The sequence below is a fragment of the Dermochelys coriacea genome, chromosome 9 (assembly GCF_009764565.3).
Source record: "Dermochelys coriacea isolate rDerCor1 chromosome 9, rDerCor1.pri.v4, whole genome shotgun sequence".
Taxonomy (NCBI): domain Eukaryota; kingdom Metazoa; phylum Chordata; order Testudines; family Dermochelyidae; genus Dermochelys; species Dermochelys coriacea.
In genome coordinates, this window is record NC_050076.1 from 48,237,431 (window position 1) to 48,255,247 (window position 17,817).

At 41.9% G+C, this 17,817-nt stretch overlaps 2 protein-coding genes across 7 annotated transcripts in view; one reads left to right on the forward strand and one right to left on the reverse strand.

Moving 5' to 3' along the window:
• LIMS2 (LIM zinc finger domain containing 2) overlaps positions 1-17,817 on the forward strand; it is a 55,710-nt gene that overhangs the window by 24,843 nt on the left and 13,050 nt on the right. For all 3 annotated transcript variants that reach the window (XM_038415952.2, XM_038415951.2, XM_043492760.1), the window contains exons 3-4: positions 1,188-1,254; positions 1,580-1,700. In XM_038415952.2, the coding sequence (XP_038271880.1) occupies positions 1,188-1,254; positions 1,580-1,700 (188 nt within the window). The remainder of the gene's footprint in view (positions 1-1,187; positions 1,255-1,579; positions 1,701-17,817) is intronic.
• Positions 2,138-15,870, reverse strand: GPR17 (G protein-coupled receptor 17). Of its 4 annotated transcripts, XM_043492762.1 has the most exons (5): positions 15,545-15,870; positions 11,817-11,940; positions 10,725-10,737; positions 10,403-10,405; positions 2,138-5,086 (listed from the first exon to the last, which is right to left on the reverse strand). In XM_043492762.1, exon 5 carries the CDS (start codon positions 5,061-5,063, stop codon positions 4,047-4,049), a length of 1,017 nt encoding a protein of 338 aa, XP_043348697.1. In that variant the 5' UTR covers positions 5,064-5,086; positions 10,403-10,405; positions 10,725-10,737; positions 11,817-11,940; positions 15,545-15,870; the 3' UTR covers positions 2,138-4,046. The 4 variants fall into 4 exon arrangements, with proteins under 4 accessions (XP_043348697.1, XP_043348696.1, XP_038271883.1 ...); XM_043492761.1 differs by lacking the exon at positions 11,817-11,940 and having other exon boundaries at positions 10,725-10,732; positions 15,545-15,869; XM_038415955.2 differs by lacking the exons at positions 10,403-10,405; positions 10,725-10,737; positions 11,817-11,940 and adding an exon at positions 5,909-5,990.

The window sequence follows — 17,817 nt, forward strand, 5'->3', positions numbered from 1 at the left end:
TCATTGACTTGACTGACAAATCCAGAGTTGTGTTAGAAAGTCATTTTCCCCTCATCCTGGCTAAACATAAATTAAGCAAAATTAGGATGCAGTGGAACAGAAAAATACATATTTCGAATATAAAACTAAATTAAAAACCATACATGCAGAAGTTGGGAAATTCATAATGCAAGATTCCTATATCCATGTTAACTTGACCACATTGCATGCACATCCTGTTTATTTAAAAGCATGTTTTATAAAGTCTAAATTTTTGGTCATATTTGACCTGAAAGCATCCTTTTAGGGCCCAGTTGTCAGATGGATCTCAGTTTCACACATATTAAAATTGTCCCTGTGTTTTGTACATATAAAGTTGTAGGTATAAATACTAGCATAGAGCTGGATAAGTACCTAACTTGCAAGCACAAATTAGGACAGGTACTTAAATACCTAAATGGTAGAATAAAAGCTGGTGCTTAACGTTTCTGTCAGAATCTTCATTTCTGAATTCCTGATTTTTGTGTGTTCAGTTTCTCACCCCTAATACTGCACTAACTTAATTTTCTGTATTTAATTTCACAGTTTCTTTCTTTCAGAAAAGTGGGGGGTGGGAGAAGGGGAGAAAAGAAAAAAAAAAAGTGCTCAGAATTGCATATGGGAATAGGGCACGAGTGGGTTCTTGGGTCTTCAGAAAATTTGGCACAAAGCTTCTCAAGTTGGGTAACCAAAATTAGTGAACTTGTCTGAAAATCGGCTGTAAAATTTTCTACAGCACATGTACAAACATAATTTGAAAACTATCTAATTTTTAAAATGCTAAGCTCTTTTTCATTTTCTGTGTGAAAAACAATCATGTCAAATTTGAGCTCTTCTGAGGTCTGAAAACCCAGAAGAAAATGACAAGAAAAGCTAATGACAGGAGCAGTGGAGTTTTGTGTGGGTTTTGGTTTTGCTTTCCCCTGCATCTTTGCCCACATTAATTTGGCTCCATTGTCCAAGAAAATTCTCCATAGGGTTGAGAAAAAGTATGGAAAAAAGATTTTTTTCCAAAGTAATGACAAGCAACTGAAGAATGGGTTGGAAATGGAAACACTTGCTCAACCTTTACAAGTTTGCCACTGCAAACTCTAATAATAGAGTCTGAATTTTTACAGTGAACAGTTTGTGATTCACTAAGGATTTTCTCTCCTTTGTTTCATTAACAGTTTGAGGGTCGAAAGTATTGTGAGCATGATTTCCAGATGCTGTTTGCACCCTGCTGTGGGCAATGTGGTAAGATCTCCATGTGCAAAGCTATCTAGTCTCTTCTCTTCCCTGAGTAGAAGTCATGGGGCAGAGGATCACTGGGGATGAAAATTTTAACCCTGGGCTCATCCTAAGCATCAGGCTCTCTGGACAGGAACAGAGAATTACTCTGGCAGTGGTTAGGAATGAAGGTGTGCTTCTGGTACTCTTCTGGGAGGAAGTGGTATTTTCAGCAAGTCAGAATATACTGGGCCTTGTGGCATTGAAAAGGAATGGTGATGGATGTGCGGGAGAGATTTTTTGCTGAAATTTGGTTCTGTTTGCATCTAAGGGTTGTGTTTTTCTTTCCAAGGTGAGTTCATTATTGGACGTGTGATCAAGGCAATGAATAATAATTGGCACCCAGAATGCTTCCGTTGTGAGCTCTGTGATGTGGCACTTGCTGACCTAGGCTTCGTAAAAAATGCTGGCAGGTAAGAGAGAGCAGAGCCACAGGGGCTTTGCCCGGTATATTGTGGATGTGGGAGCAGGAGGTTTAGCGCAGTAAAACAAAACACAGTGGCAGGTGAAGAATGGAAAGGGACAGAATAAGCCCGGAGTAGGACTGAGTGGTTGGAAAGTGAGAGATGAGTAGAGAAAGGGCAATAGACAGGACACTGACTATCCAACAAAATATGGGTAGAGGAGGGGCCTGAAGGCAGAATGCCAATAGACTGTGGATAGAGTTGGGCGAATGGGCAGGAGGCTGGCTGGAGAGGGAAAGGATTCCAGTCATGATGCTGGCCTGCATGTGAGAGATGAAGGGGGATGTCTCTGCTCAGGCTATACGCTGATTGAGTGAGAACCCTGGGCATAATGAGAGACTGAGGGAGAGCCTCTGTTAATATAAAGACCATCTCTTCACTGGTCCTTTGAAACTATTTATTTTATATATGTATAACAAGCATAAACACGTCCAAAAAGTTTTTTGTTTAAAAAAAATGAATGGCAAAACTAATACAAACAGAACAGGAAACTTGTACAAAAGCACATCCCAGTAAGAAGAGAGACAGACAGTTTGGCAGATAGTTTTGCATTCTGAAGCACAGTGGATTAACTTCAGACTGTTATACCTCTGTCCAGCAGGGGTTGGGAGAGTCATTGAGTTGATGTTCCTACCTGCTGACATGATCAACATGAAAAAAGGAAAGAGGATTATTTGCTTCACCCTGTCCTCCAGGGAACCTCCCATAATTACTTCCCTTTCAAGTAATCCTCCATGTAACACCAGTCTCTAGTCTTCCAAAATTACGGTTAATGGATTTTCCTTTTGGCTTCTTGGCTTGTGTCTCTGATTGGCCAGTGCCGTTGAGCAGTGCTGGGTACCAGCTGGGAAAGCAGTCAGGATTCCAGAAACTTAACCAAGATAAAAAGCTGTGTGATTTCATAATTTAGGATCTAAACTCTTGGAGACGTAGAGAGCTCCTTCCCAATGACATGGGTAGAATATGTAAATAAGATTGATCTATCATATGGCTTTCTATAGTGCTCATCACTGCCGTATCTAAGCACTTCAGAGGCAAATATGATTGGCTTAGCAAGGTTCCTAGTGGATTCTTCTGCTCTTCTCCTTTTATACCATGGGATTTCTCCTACCTCCCCTTCTTATCTTGATACCCAGATGTGTTCCATTGGGTGCAGCATTTATCAGTGAGGGTAGTTAAGCTAAACTAGGTTAGTGATCCTATATAGCAAATTAAATGTTTTTCAGACCAAATAAAACACATGAGACAGAATGTAAATAATTATAAAACACTTTAAAGAGCTTTAAGGCTTTTCCCAAGCAGGCTGGGTTTCACACTTTCAGCACATCTACTTTTCATCTTCTTGGCTAATATTTTTACGGGGATTCAGAGTTTTAGGGTTCACCATTTATAAACCAATGGAAGATATTCCCTTTACTGATTTTCATGAAACTTCTTTCCATTCCCTTTTATTTTAGCCTAAGATTATTAAGGTGACTGATAATTCAAACAGACTACACCCCAAAACTAGTTCAGAAAATGCTGCCTATAACTGAAGACAGCTGCTGGGGCCTTGGCCCACAAACCCAAGGACAGGTTGAAATATTAGCATTATGTTTACTGCTCATGCCCAAATGTTGGGCATAGACAAGAGGTCTGTGGCAACAATAACTTGACATCCCTGGAGAATCAGGATGTCTCCCAATTATTCCAGCCACAGGTTTCCCCTTTCCCCTCTTCAACATGCATACTGTATCTCCCCAACTCTCTACAAACATTCACAATAGATCTAGAGACACTACTATTCTCCTCTGATACCCCAGGACTGAATCTCTCTGGCTGGCACAACATAGGATTTCAGGGGAGGGTGTGCGTTTTGGGCAGGGAGCAGTCACCCGTTGAATCTTAGTCCTTGAATTCCAGTTGTTCTGTTTCTCAGGGTGGCCAACATTTGCTTGAATGAGCCTTGAGTATAAAACTCTTAGATGAAGAAATCATGGTTTGATTAAATTCTTGTTTCCTTCCTCAATCCCTAAATATTCAGGCCCCAGCTTCAGGATTGGGCAACAGATGCTGCTGCTGTTGCATTCATATTCAGGTGTCTTGTGATTTACTGAGATTAGAATCTGTCTGCTGACAGAGATGAGCCCTTGCTGGTTGTAGCTGCATAGAATAACTGAACTCTCCTCCTTGATATTTCAAGAATGATACTGACTCTGGGAATACCATCTTTGTCTTTCGGGTCACTTGCCTTTACTCCTAGAGAGTCTCTTGGCTGTGTTGTGCCCAGAAGTTTCAGCAAATATGATCACTTTCTCACAATTCAGATTTAGCACTAAGTGAGCTCTCATTTGTCTTCCCCTCATAACTTGGAGGCATAATTGCAGCTCTTTTGCCACAAAACAAGCTGCACAAGGCCTCATGGAACTTCTCAGCCACAAAGAAATACATCACTGGGTCAAGGGCACCATTCAGGCTGGTGAGGCAGGAAGTGATGCGGTTACTGAGTGCCAGGACTCTCTGGGTTTCACAGGAAGTCTTGGTGCCATCATAATGGAGAATGTAAATGTAGCGATTGATGTGATAGGGTACAAAGCAGACCAGAAAGATCATTAGGACAACGATGATCATCTTGATGGCTTTTTCCTTCAGATGCTTCTCAACTCTGTTGCCACTCCTCAGGCTACGGATAATCAATAAGTAGCAGGTCACTGTAGTAACAAATGGAAAGGTGAATGCCACTGCCAATGACACAAGAGCATGGCGTGATACCTTCTCTCTGTAGAGCTGTAGGCAGACAGTCGTGTTGTTCATCTCGGCTGTCTGCACGCTGACCAACAGAGGTGCCATTGCGACAGCAACTATAACCCAAATAAAGGCACATGCCAAGTGGGCGTAGAGTGATCTGCGGAGTTTGATGGATTTCACAGGATGCACGATGGCTAGGAAGCGGTCAACACTGATGCACATAAGGAAGTAGATACTGGCATACATGTTGAGATAGAAAAGGAAGCCAATGAGTCTGCATGGGATCTCGCCAAAAGGCCAGTGATTGCCAGAAAAGTGATATACCAGCCGGGTGGGGAGAACCAGCACAAAAAACAGGTCGGCCACAGCAAGATGCATCAGGAAAATATTGGCTGGAGTGCCTGACTTTTGGTCCCGGATGAAGAGCCAAAGAGCCAGGGTATTGCCAACAAAAGCCAGGATGAAATCCAGGAGATAAAAAGTGGCAAAAAGGATGTTCTCTGTATGGGTCTCTTTGCCACATTGTTCTGAAGTTTCCAGGGAGGAGTTGAGGAGTAGGCTTGAGGGATCTGCTGGACCATTCATTCCTCACTACAGCTCTGGGGCACCTGAAAAAATTAAGAAAACAGATCTTATAAAGAACCTTGGTAATGGTGAGGCAGCATGGAAATCAGTCAACATGTCTCTTGCTTGCTGAGAGAAGTACTTAAAAGGACACTGCCCAATTTTTATAAACTCAGTCTGACCTACTTTAAAATTATAAACCCCTCCCTCTCAATTGAGTTTTTCAGACTTTCCTGTCAGTTGAAGAAAATTATTGTAATGCAATCAACTGGCTGTAAATTTATCTCCAAGATGTTCTGAGACTTAGTAAGTGGTAAATATCCATGTACCAGGTTAACAGAAAAGTGCAAATAGGTATGATACACTCAATGTAAATGTAAAGGGACTGATTTTTTGGCATGGTGCCAAAATATTGGTAATATTTATCCTAGGATTTAAAGAGCTCCTGTGACACAGGGCCAGAAAGAGTTAAGCAACTTGCAGACTAAATTATCCAAATTGAACCTTTAAAGACATATTAGAGAAGTATATAAATGGTAATTAGGGCTGTTCCTTAGCAATAGCTAACATAGCTATGTTAAATAGACTAGAGCTTTGAAATGCAAACCTGTATTGTTAGAGAATTAGAGGTAGTATATTAATTGTATGTGTTTACTTGTATCTTGTTAGATGTTAATCATGTAAACAGATGGATCCTGCCTATTGATTCAGAGATCAAAAGGGAATATTAACATTTAAATGAAAGTTGGGTATAGTAATTTCATTGTCTATAGTTCAGTTGGCAACAAAGCCCGTTGCCAGCTCTGTCCACATATCTATTCAGGGGACACCATCATAGGGCCTAATCACATCAGAGGCTCGTTCACCTGCACATCTACCAATGTAATATATGCCATCATGTGCCAGCAATGCCCCTCCGTCGTGTACATTGGCCAGACTGGACAGTCTCTACGTAAAAGAATAAATGGACACAAATCAGACATCAAGAATTATAACATTCAAAAACCAGTCGGAGAACACTTCAGTCTCTTTGGTCACTCGATTACAGACCTAAAAGTGGCAATTCTTCAACAAAAAAAACTTTAAAAACAGGTTCCAACGAGAGACTGCTGATTGGAATTAATTTGCAAACTGGACACAATTAATTTAGGCTTGAATAAAGATTGGGAGTGGATGTGTTATTACACAAAGTAAAACTACTTTGCCATGTTTATTTCCCCCACTACTGTTCCTCACAGGTTCTTGTCAACTGCTGGAAATGGCCCACCTTGATTCTCACTTCAAAAGGATTTTGGTTTTTCCTTCTCTTCCCCCCCTCCCCTCCCCCCGCTGGTAATAGCTCATCTTACCTGATCACTCTCGTTACAGTATGTATGGTAACATCCATTGTTTCATGTTCTCTGTGTATATAAAATCTCCCCACTGTATTTTCTACTGCATGCATCCGATGAAGTGAGCTGTAACTCACGAAAGCTTATGCTCAAATAAATTTGTTAGTCTCTGAGGTGCCACAAGTACTCCTTTTCTTTTTGTGGATACAGATTAACATGGCTGCTACTCTGAAACCTATACTTGTCTTTGAAGTTTGTAGTAAATTGTCTATGAACTGCTTAATAGATTAATTAATGACTAGTAATGCTTACGTTTCAGAGTAGCAGCCATGTTAGTCTGTATCCATAAAAAGAACAGGAGTACTTGTGGCACCTTAGAGACTAACAAATTTATTTGAGCATAAGCTTTCGTGGGCTACAGCCCACTTCATCAGATGCATGCAGTGGAAAATACAGTAGGTTTTTTTTATTTTATTTGCTTAGGAAATAGAAAGTTACTTCAAAAACCTATTGTTCACCCAAGGACTGTCTGCTGTCAAGAGGTTGCAAAAATCTCTATAAAAACTCTTGGGACCTCAGATCTGCTTAAGCTTTGTCAGGAAGTTTGAGTCGCAAGACTGTGGTCTCCAGTGCTATTCTGGATAGCCCTGGTCTTGGATGTGGACATTGGACTTTAACCTAATGAAATGATTCTGGAAAGGATGCTTTGCAACTCTAAGCTCACCATCTGTACTATAAAACTGACCTAAGAACTCTATTCATACCTGTATGTATAATGATCTTTTAACCAATACACTGTCTCTTTTTTCTTTTTTTTTAATAAATCTTAATTTACTTAATAATAATTGGCTGTAAGCGTGTATTTGGGTAAGATCTGAAATATTTATTGACCTTGGAGGTAATGTGTCCGATCCTTTGGGACTTGTAGAACTTTTTATATGATGAACAAGATTTTCAGTAATCCTCATCATATTTGACTTGGCTGACTGAGAGAATGCATAAGGCTGAGTTGCTTTAAGGGAACTATGTTTTTGGCTTCGGGGTAACCAGTAGGGTATTATAGAAGCTGTTTTGCTGTTAGCTTGGTGAATCTAAGTATTGGAATAACCACCAGTTTTGGAGATTGTCTGCCCTTCTTTGCAATTTACCCTAATTGAGCAATCTCAGCATGGCAGCCCTGGGACCACAGTCACAGCTCCTTATACAGAAGACACTGTAAAAGGAGACATAGGTATCCTCTGTTTTTAAAAAAAAAAAACAACAAAAAAACAAAAAAAACCCTCTGAGATTATCTGGCTTATTGCTGGAGAGAATGGCAAGGAGAGAGTTCATATATCCATCTCTGGTAGAAAAGTCTCTAGGTCTGGGAACAGGTGCCAGAAATTATTTTATTTATTTATTTTATTTATTTTCTTAACCAGAAAATTCAGAGCTGGTTTTGTTACTGAGCTGGGATTCAGAAGAAAGTTTTTCCAAACAGTGCAGTGGCTTCTGCCTCAATTGATTCAGACAGTGAGACACTATTGACATGCTTTAGGAAGAAGCACTGGACTTCCCCAGCTGCCTGGTTATTACCAGGGAAATTTCTCTGCTACTCTGCTCCTTTTTCAGTCCCTGCATGTTCCTCTTCCTTGAAAGCTCCAGTAACTATATCTGCTGCAACTGACCCTGTAGCTTTCTTAACCAGCAACATAGTGAAATTGACCTTATTCTTGTCACTCTCACTGTTGCCCATAGCAGCAGTGCAAAATGATCAGACTTTCATGGACATTTAGCCAGAGCTTTTCTATGATATGCAACAGATCTTGAATTCGAATCTGTAACTCTTACTCTGACTTTGAGTCTTTTGTGTTATTCCCCTCACCTGCTCCCCAGTCTATAAAATGAAAATATGACAAAACCCTTGAGCTGGATCCCTCCCTTAACTACATCTGTGCATGGAGTTGAGTCTATTGTACATCTCCCACCGTCAGAGGGATGTGGGGAGGGTCAGGTTGTCAGATGTGTCTGCAGCACCATCCCCTTGTCCATGGGGCCTACTGAGTGTGCTTCACTGGGACACAGCGAAGGCAGTGGAAGGGTTCCCCTACCAAAGGAAAACCTGCAGGGGTTGATGCCCTGATCCACTACATGGAAATTCCTTGTTAGCCCAAGTTGACACCTCAAAGATCACTAGTTACTCTTGAAAATGTAGGCTAATGTAATTTGAGACATACAGGGCAGCAGCCAGCAAAAGGACAAAGTGAATGTCAGCATTACTCGCCTGCTGCTGTATTAACTGGGTTATGGGGGAGATTCACTTGAGACTAAGGGGCATCATGGAGGTATAGGGGCTCTGTGTAGACAGCCTTGGACTCTGGCAGATCCCAAAAATCTGTGTTCAAACCACCTGCATGCTAACCCACGTGCGCAATCAAATGATCTGTTGGAAACTGAGAGAAAACTTTTGGGAATTTTCTTCCTCCCCACCAATCCCAAGGATCATGGCATCACCCCTGTAGGTTTTTCTTTGATAGGGGAACCTATTCGCACCTGCCACATTTTTACCAAAACCACATTAAACTCTTGTACTTAGCTAGTTGAGGACTTATGCAAAACTTGATTATTCCTACTTGTTTGCTTAAAATGGGGATCAAGTATCTGGTTTTCCTCCTTTTTATTTAAAAATAAAAGGCTCTAGTATTCTGTCATAACTGTCCAGATTCTGGGAGTGTTTAATGCATGGCATTGATATTGTTGTGGTATTTGACCAGTAGTACTATAGGAGCCGACTCCATGGGTGCTCCGGGGCTGGAGCGCTCACGGGGAAAAATTAGTGGGTGCTCTGCATCCACCAGCAGCCAAACTCTCCTCCCCACCCCCCTCCACCTCACCTCCGCTTTGCCTCCTCGCGTGAGCACACCGCGTCCCCGTTCGTCCGCCTACCTCCTATCTCCACCTGTTTGGCGGCATAGCAAGCTGCGGGATGGAGGGGGGAGGAGTGGGAAAGTGGCGCGCTCAGGGGAAGAGGGGGGGAAGAAGCAGGGCTGGGGTCGGGATTTGGGGAAGGAGTTAGAAAAGGGGCAGGGAGGAGGCAGAGTTGGGGCAGGGACTTTGGGGTAGGGTTGGAATGGGGGCAGGGCAGGGGTGGAGTCAGAACAGGGCTGGGGGCAGAGGGGCGCTGAGCACTCACCGGCGCGAACAGAAGTCTGCACCTATGAGTAGTACAGGATGCTATAGTATATTTGTATAAGGGGAAGCAGTAAAGGAAGCTGAAGAAGTAGGAGGGAGAGGGTGGTGGGATAGATGGAGGAAATACTAGTCAGGGAAGGAAGCCCACAAGGGGAGCAGGAGTGATCTTGGATGTATTGGAGACTAGAGAGGCAGTGTGAAGTGCAACTGGGTCTGAAAAGTATCTGGAAAAGAAGAGTGTTTTCCTTAAGTAATGATCGCACAAGTAAAGGAGAATGTCTTTTTGATGTAGAAGTCTGGCTTTTGTCCAGCCAACCCCTGTCTGTGCAAAGTGGCCACTCTTGACTTTCACATCATTACTGTTAATGAAGATATGAAAATAGATGCCTCCTTTCTGATCATCCAGTTCCCCCCTTTCCCTAGTTAACAAACCATTGAGATGGTTGCTGATGTTATCAAAGATGTCTCTGGCAAAAACCTCGCTGCATCCTGAAATTATACAGCAGTAGTTGAGTGACTGCAGCAGAGGGTAATGCCCTATCTTCCCTCAGAACTATGATTATTGCTAAGAAACATTTAAGAGATGAAATTTCTGGTGAGGAATAATCCAGTAACACAGACACTGGAAACAGAATCCCAAGAAAACACCTGTCTTTCAGATAGGTGGCTAGAAGTGGGTGTACTCTGAACCAGACTTCTTCCACTGCCAAGAGAACGAGGAGTACTTGTGGCACCTTAGAGACTAACAAATTTATTTGAGCATAAGCTTTTGTGAGCTAAAGCCCACTTCATCAGATGCATGCAGTGGAAAATACAGTAGGAAGAGAGAAAACATGAAAAAATGGGGGGTTGCCATACCAACTCTGAGACTAATCAACAGCCCCCCAACCTGAAGCAAATACCAGCAACCACACAACAAAAACAGGTTTCAGAGTAGTAGCCGTGTTAGTCTGTATTCGCAAAAAAGAAAAGGAGTACTTGTGGCACCTTAGAGACTAACAAATTTATCTGAGCATAAGCTTTCGTGAGCTACAGCTCACTTCACGGCTGCTACTCTGAAACCTTTCCACTGAATGCATCCGATGAAGTGAGATGTAGCTCACGAAAGCTTATGCTCAAATAAATTTGTTAGTCTCTAAGGTGCCACAAGTACTCCTTTTCTTACAACAAAAACACTAACCCAGGAACCTATCCTTGCAACAAAGCCCGTTGCCAACTCTGTCCACATATCTATTCAAGGGACACCATCATCGGACCTAATCACATCAGCCACACTATCAGAGGCTCGTTCACTTGCACATCTACCAATGTGATATATACCATCATGTGCCAGCAATGCCCCTCTGCCATGTATATTGGCCAGACCGGACAGTCTCTATGCAAAAGAATAAATGGACACAAATCAGATGTCAAGAATTATAACATTCAAAAATCAGTCGGAGAACACTTCAGCTTCCCTGGACACTCAGTTACAGACCTAAAAGTCGCAATTATTCAACAAATAAAGTTCAAAAAAACAGACTCCAATGAGAAACTGCAGAACTGGAATTAATTTGCAAACTGGACACAATTAAATTAGGCTTGAATAAAGACTGGGAGTGGATGAGTCATTACACAAACTAAAACTATTTCCCCATGCTAATTTTCCCCCTACTTTCAGAGTAGCAGCCGTGTTAGTCTGTATTCGCAAAAAGAAAAGGAGTACTTGTGGCACCTTAGAGACTAACAAATTTATTAGAGCATAAGCTTTCGTGCATCCGATGAAGTGAGCTGTAGCTCACGAAAGCTTATGCTCTAATAAATTTGTTAGTCTCTAAGGTGCCACAAGTACTCCTTTTCTTTTTCCCCCTACTGTTACTCACACCTTCTTGTCAACTGTTTGAAATGGGCCATCCTGATTATCACTACAAAAGTTTTTTTTCTCCTGCTGATAATAGCCCACCTTAATCAATTCATCTCATTAGAGTTGGTATGGCAAACCCCATTTTTTCATTTTGTGTGTGTGTGTGTGTGTGTGTGTGTGTGTGTGTGTTCCTACTGTATTTTCCACTACATGCATCTGATGAAGTGGGCTTTAGCCCACGAAAGCTCATGCTCAAATAAATGTGTTAGTCTCTAAGGTGCCACAAGTACTCCTCGTTCTTTTTGCTGATACAGACTAACACAACTTCCACTCTGAAACCTTCCACTGCCAAGTTGGTTGACAGATAAGAAGGATGAAGATCAACAGAAGTGAGAATGGATAGAATTAAGAAATAGAAATTCTCCCATCTGGCCACAGTGGGTCTCTCTTTCTCTGTGTTGAAATGCTGTGTAGCTGAGCTGTGAAGCTTGGAGATTTAGGAATGCAAGATCCTTTGTGTGCCAACCAGCTGTGTGCTTATTCCTGTTTATTACTGAAAGAATAAAAATGAGAGTATGAGGGCAGCCTGCATCAGTGCTTGAGTGGAACACTGTTCCATGGGCCAAGTTTTTCAAAGCACAGCACATTCTGTATCAGTGGGCATGCACATTTACATGTGCAAAATGGAGACTTGTTGATAAATGCAAAGTAATGCACATTGGAAAATATAATCCCAACTATACATATAAAATGATGGGGTCTAAATTAGCTGTTACCACTCAAGAAAGAGATCTTGGAGTCATTGTGGATAGTTCTCTGAAAACATCCACTCAATGTGCAGCGGCAGTCAAAAAAGGGAACAGAATGTTGGGCATCATTAAGAAAGGGATAGATAATAAGACCGAAAATATCATATTGCCTCTATATAAATCCATGGTACGCCCACAGCTTGAATACTGTGTGAAGATGTGGTCGCCCCATCTTAAAAAAAGATGTATTGGAATTGGAAAAGGTTCAGAAAAGGGCAACAAAAATTATCAGAGGTAAGGAACGTCTTTCGTATGAGGAGAGATTAATAAGACTGGGACTTTTCAGCTTGGAAAAGAGACAACTGCGGGGGGGATATGATTGAGGTCCATAAAATCACAGCTGATGTGGAGAAGGTAAATAAGGAAATGTTATTTACTCCTCATAATACAAGAACTAGGGATCACCAAATGAAATTAATAGGCAGCAGGTTTAAAATAAACAAAAAAGTATTTCTTCACACAACCCAGAGTCAACTTGTGGAACTCTTTGCTAGAGCATGTTGTGAAGGCCAAGACTATAACAGAATTCAAAAAAGAACTAGATAAATTCATGGAGGACAGGTCCATCAGTGGCGATTAGCCTGGATGGGCAGGGATGGTGTCCCTAGCCTCTGTTTGCCAGAAACTGGGAATGGGCAACAGGGATGGATCACTTGATGGTTACCTGTTCTGTTTTTTCCCTCTGGGGCACATGGCATTGCCCACTGTCAGAAGACCGGATACTGGGCTAGATGGAGCTTTGGTCTGACCCAGTATGACCCTTCTTGTGTTCTTATGAGACTTGCCTCTTTTTGTGTACATGCTTCCTACGTGTGCACATGCAAAGACAGTGTGTGGAGTATGCACATCTTTGCTGGTGTTACTTGTCTCTTTGAAACTCTGGGTCCTAGTGTCTTTGGAAAAAACTTTGTGAGTTTAGTGTCTAAATGAAAGTGGTATTGGAAGCTAAAAGATTTGTTATCCTTATCAGAAGGAATTTTTCTCATTTTTTCTATTTTACAGTAAAGGAGGAGGAAACTTTACCCCTTTAATGGCTGATAGAAAGACAAGGCATATCCACATTAATACTCATTGTGTGACTCTTTGAATTTACACTTTTTGTTCTGCCACTCCATTTATTTAAATAATTCCATCCACAAACAATGTGTAAGGAGGCATGATCCTGCATAGCAAGAATTAGATTAGACTGTGGTTAGCCATTAGTTTTATATTCAGTTATAACACCCTGTTAAAAATGAAACAGCAGGTGGATGTGAGTCTAAAAGGCTGGCATCGGGTCATCCTACAGTCCAGACAGGGATTTTATTTGCCATAAGCCAGCTCTTTGGTGGAATCTTTCTTTGGGCAACAGTTTGCTCCCCATCTGCAGCCCCAATAGTAAGGGGCTTGGAGTGACATGCATTTTATCAAGTTCTTAAAATTCTCTGTGGTGATCAGATTCTGTTAGAACTGACTTCCTGTGGTGCATTGAGCTATGATCTTCAGGGTTTGATCTCAGTTTTCTGTCAATATCTGACACAGAATAGCAAAGATACCAATGATGAAATCCCAGCTCTGTGGAAGTCAATGGCAAAACTTATTTTGACTTCAGTGAGGCCAGGATTGCACCACAGGACTGCAGGGGGTTGGGTGAGGAATATCAAGAAGTCCAGTAGGGTTGTCACAGGGAGGAGAAACATCTTGGGGATTAGGGCTGCAGGAGTTGATTAAATGTTGATGGATCTAGCTCACATATGTACTTGTCTGTCAAAAGTCAGTATCGTTATGGGGGGAAGCTGCTGTTACATATGTTACCCTGTGAGGGCCTCTTTCTTTCTTTTTTTAATTTGTCAGAAGGTGTGGAGAAAATAAATGGCTCTTTTTACAAAACCCTTTCAGTTAGGCTCTAAACTCAAATGATCCTCCAAGAGTTTTAACTTGTGCTGTTTTAACGTACTTTAATTTTTGTAGCCATTAGTGTTGATTGTTGACATGAAAATGAAGGTGTCCTTGGCATTTGAGTAGCTCAGGAGAAGTTTATGTATCACTAGAATTAATTGCTGTACTGGCTTTGAGATTTGAAATGGTACTTTCAAAAATGTGTGGCTTTAAGTGTTCATAGCACAATAACACTAGAGCTGTGGAAAACCCAGTGATGGCTTTACTCTGTGCCTCTGGTAATAACACATGAAGAAGGTTTAGCAAATTATTATTATTATTTTATTATTTTAAATGATTCAAAATAAATGTGCAAAATTTTGCATTAGGCTTTTTATTTTTGCCCTATTGTGGTACACAGTAGAATAACTCTGTAATCTCTAGTAAACTTATCACTGTATCATGTACAAATGCTTTTGCTTGAAGCTAATTAGAAATCATATCTTTTTTAAAATGATTTAGTATCCAGGATTTGTTCTACAATGCAAGAAGTTCTGAATCTGTAGGCAGAATAATTCTTTAATTGTCTGGTTTCCAAGCCCAGAATTCCACTTGACTTGCGCTGCTGGGGTAGTGTGAGTATTTAGTGATTTACAGATTTCTGAATAGAGCTCTATTCTGGGGTTAGCCATTATTCCAAGCCTCCCATAGCTGATTTGTAAGCAGGGACGTAGTTAGTCATTTAGAATGTGTGCATATAGCCATATTTTATGACCCTCCCTCTCTCCCACACACACACCACATTTATAACTATCCAAGAGAGTATCATAGTTTATACAACCATATTACTGTTCCAACAGGTGCTCTACCTATTTGTTAATAAAAGGCTTAATGAAGAATAAGCAAAACTTTCTAGCTCATCCTAAATAAGAAATCAAGCTAGCTTGGTTTTTGCTACAATCTAAGTGCTTCCCAGCTAGAAGTGCATGATGAGGTCTCTGGTGGACTTCAGTTTTCTGCTCTTCTCTCAGTCTTTTGATTAAAGGTGGTTCTGCCGGGGGAATGAGCTGTTTTTGTTTTAAATGATCAGTGCTTATGATGATGGAAATGCTTTGTCAAGCAGGAAGGTCTTTCATCTTTCCCAGAAAATATTTTAACACTGAATGAAACTCCCTCCAGAGCTGACTCCCCTCTATCTGAGAATACTCTGTTGCCCTTGGGAAATTAATAATGTAATGGGGTGATGTTTGTGGTGTATGCCTGTCTGTACTAATGGCTGAAAATGGAGACATTTGGAAAGCTATTCTAATTTAGGGGACAAGAGTGATTATAATTAAATTCTTTGTAGACTCTATTTGTTTAACAACTCGTACACTATGTGTATTAGCCGCTCTGTACATCTCCCACCACCCTCACAGACACAGCTACGACAGCATAAAACCACCAGGAAAGTGCCTCCGTTATTCTACTAGCCAAAGCCAATTCTCTTACCTCTTGACGGCGCAGTCCTGCAGGTGGAGGGTAAAGTCCTTCTCGAGTAAATCTCTGGGAGCTCCTTCTGACGCCAGCGAATCAAGGGGAAGCGTCATATGATTCAGAAGGAGCAGACCGTTTCAGACTTAGTGAGGCTGGAAGAGAGAGCCCCTCTATATAGAGTCCTGCTAGCTCTGATAGTGCATTATCAGCTCACACAACAGAGGAGAGGAGATGGCAAACTTGCAATGAAAGGCAGTTTTCATTCCAGCTGAAGCCTTGGAAGGGGGGAACCGCTGCTGCTGCTGCTGTTATATTTTTGAATATTTCAGTGTTTGTCCTGCTTATTAAAGTCTCTCTGAACCCCCTAGTCTTTTACACTGACTCTTTGGAGTTCTGTGACTATTTTGGAAAGGGGTATTGTGCTGGGGGGAGTCTGGTATTAATAGACACAACAGGACACTTGAGAATGGGATAATTCCATAATGGTGGGAGTTGGGGTGAGAGGGGCGGCTGCTATGGCAACTGCTCTGCGATTCCAAGACTTCACTTTGCTTGCAATAGAGGAGGGTCTATGGGACAGCAGAGAGGGTTTGTGAATGGGGAGGGGCTGATAATGGTTTATCAGTGCAAAGGGTTGAAGGCCCCTTATTCAGCTGAATGAGAGGGGTCTTTTTCAGGACACTTGCTGGAGGGGTCCCAGTGTCCTGCCCTGTATAATTAGTCCCCATTTGACAGTGCTGAATAAAACTGATGCCTTTATCCAAGGATGAGCACAGCTGCATGCTCTCTTATAATGGGGCGCTGTCTGCTTTTGGTGGGGACTGTGGCTACATCTGGGAAGACAGTGGTTCCAGCCCTGGAAAGAGACTATTACAGAAGAGAGGACTTAAAAAGTGAGAAAATAATAATCATATTTTCAGCTTATGCAGGTGCTTTCCATCTGAGGATCATAGATGTTTGTGGCCACACAACATCCCTGTGCTACGGGGAAGTATTCTTAGCCCCATTTTACAGATGGGACACCTGAGGTTAAGTGACTTGCCCAAAGTCCCACAGGAAATCCCAGAGAGAACCTGGAATAGAACCCAGATCTTCTGACTCCTAGTTAGTTTGTTGCATTAGCCATGACACCACCTTTCCTTTACCATTTTTCACTGTAGTGGATGGGATCTTTGGGAGAATACCTTTAAAACTTAACCAGGGATGTACGTGTGACTGTAGTGAGGGGGAACTAAGCATGCTTTCGTCAGGTTGGACAATGGTGAGAAAACGGCATAGATTATTCCCCCATTTGCCTGCTATGTGTTCAATTTAGCCAAACCTCTGCACCCAGCAAACAACACTAATGCTGGGAGGACAGCTGATGGGTGAACTAAACTAAAGACCACCCCATGAGAGCTTTTAAATACTGGGCACAAAACTGACTGATTCAGCTCCTCATCTTTTGATAGGTCTCTGTGTAAACAGGAGCTCTGACCTTTACAGCTGTTTATCTCTTATCCCTTTTGTCACAGACTTCACTCCCAGCAATGTCAGCTGCAGGTCCGATCAGGACTTGTGCTTCTGTTGCAGTTTGAAAAATATTAAGAGTTTGCACCACAGAGCGCAGACTCCCTTGTTTGTCTTCAACTTAATAGGGAGCTTTGGGGTAGAAGGGCTACGATTCAAAGGCTTTCTGGTTTGTCCTGGTTAGTGAGGACTAATGGATCCAACTATGGTGGAGGCACTTTAGCAACGTGCCTTCAAGAGGAGCACTGAGAGTGAACTCCCTTTGACAGAGCAGTCAGAGGGTTGTGTGCATAGATTTATGTAAACATACACACATTTATAGATTTGTAGGGACATACGTACGTATGTGCACACAAGCTCTCTGCTGTGTTAAGACTCATAGATTCATAGATACTAAGGTCAGAAGGGACCATTCTGATCATCTAGTCCGACCTCCTGCACAGCGCAGGCCACAGAACGTCACCCACCCACTCCTATGAAAAACCTCACCCATGTCTGAGCTATTGAAGTCCTTAAATCATGGTTCAAAACTTCAAGGAGCAGAGAAGCCTCCCTCCAGTCAACCATGCCCCATGCTACAGAGGAAGGCAAAAAAACCTCCAGGGCCTCTCCAATCTGCCCTGGAGGAAAATTCCTTCCCGACCCCAAATATGGCAATCAGCTAAACCCTGAGCACATGGGCAAGATTCACCAGCCAGATACCCAGGAAAGAATTTTCTATAGTAAATCAGATCCCATCCATCTAATATCCCATCTCAGGGGATTTGGCCTATTTACCC

What these genes read in the sequence shown, in the direction of transcription:
- GPR17 (XM_038415953.2), bottom strand. Translation starts at nt 5,063, where the DNA reads ATGAATGGTCCAGCAGATCCCTCAAGCCTACTCCTCAACTCCTCCCTG.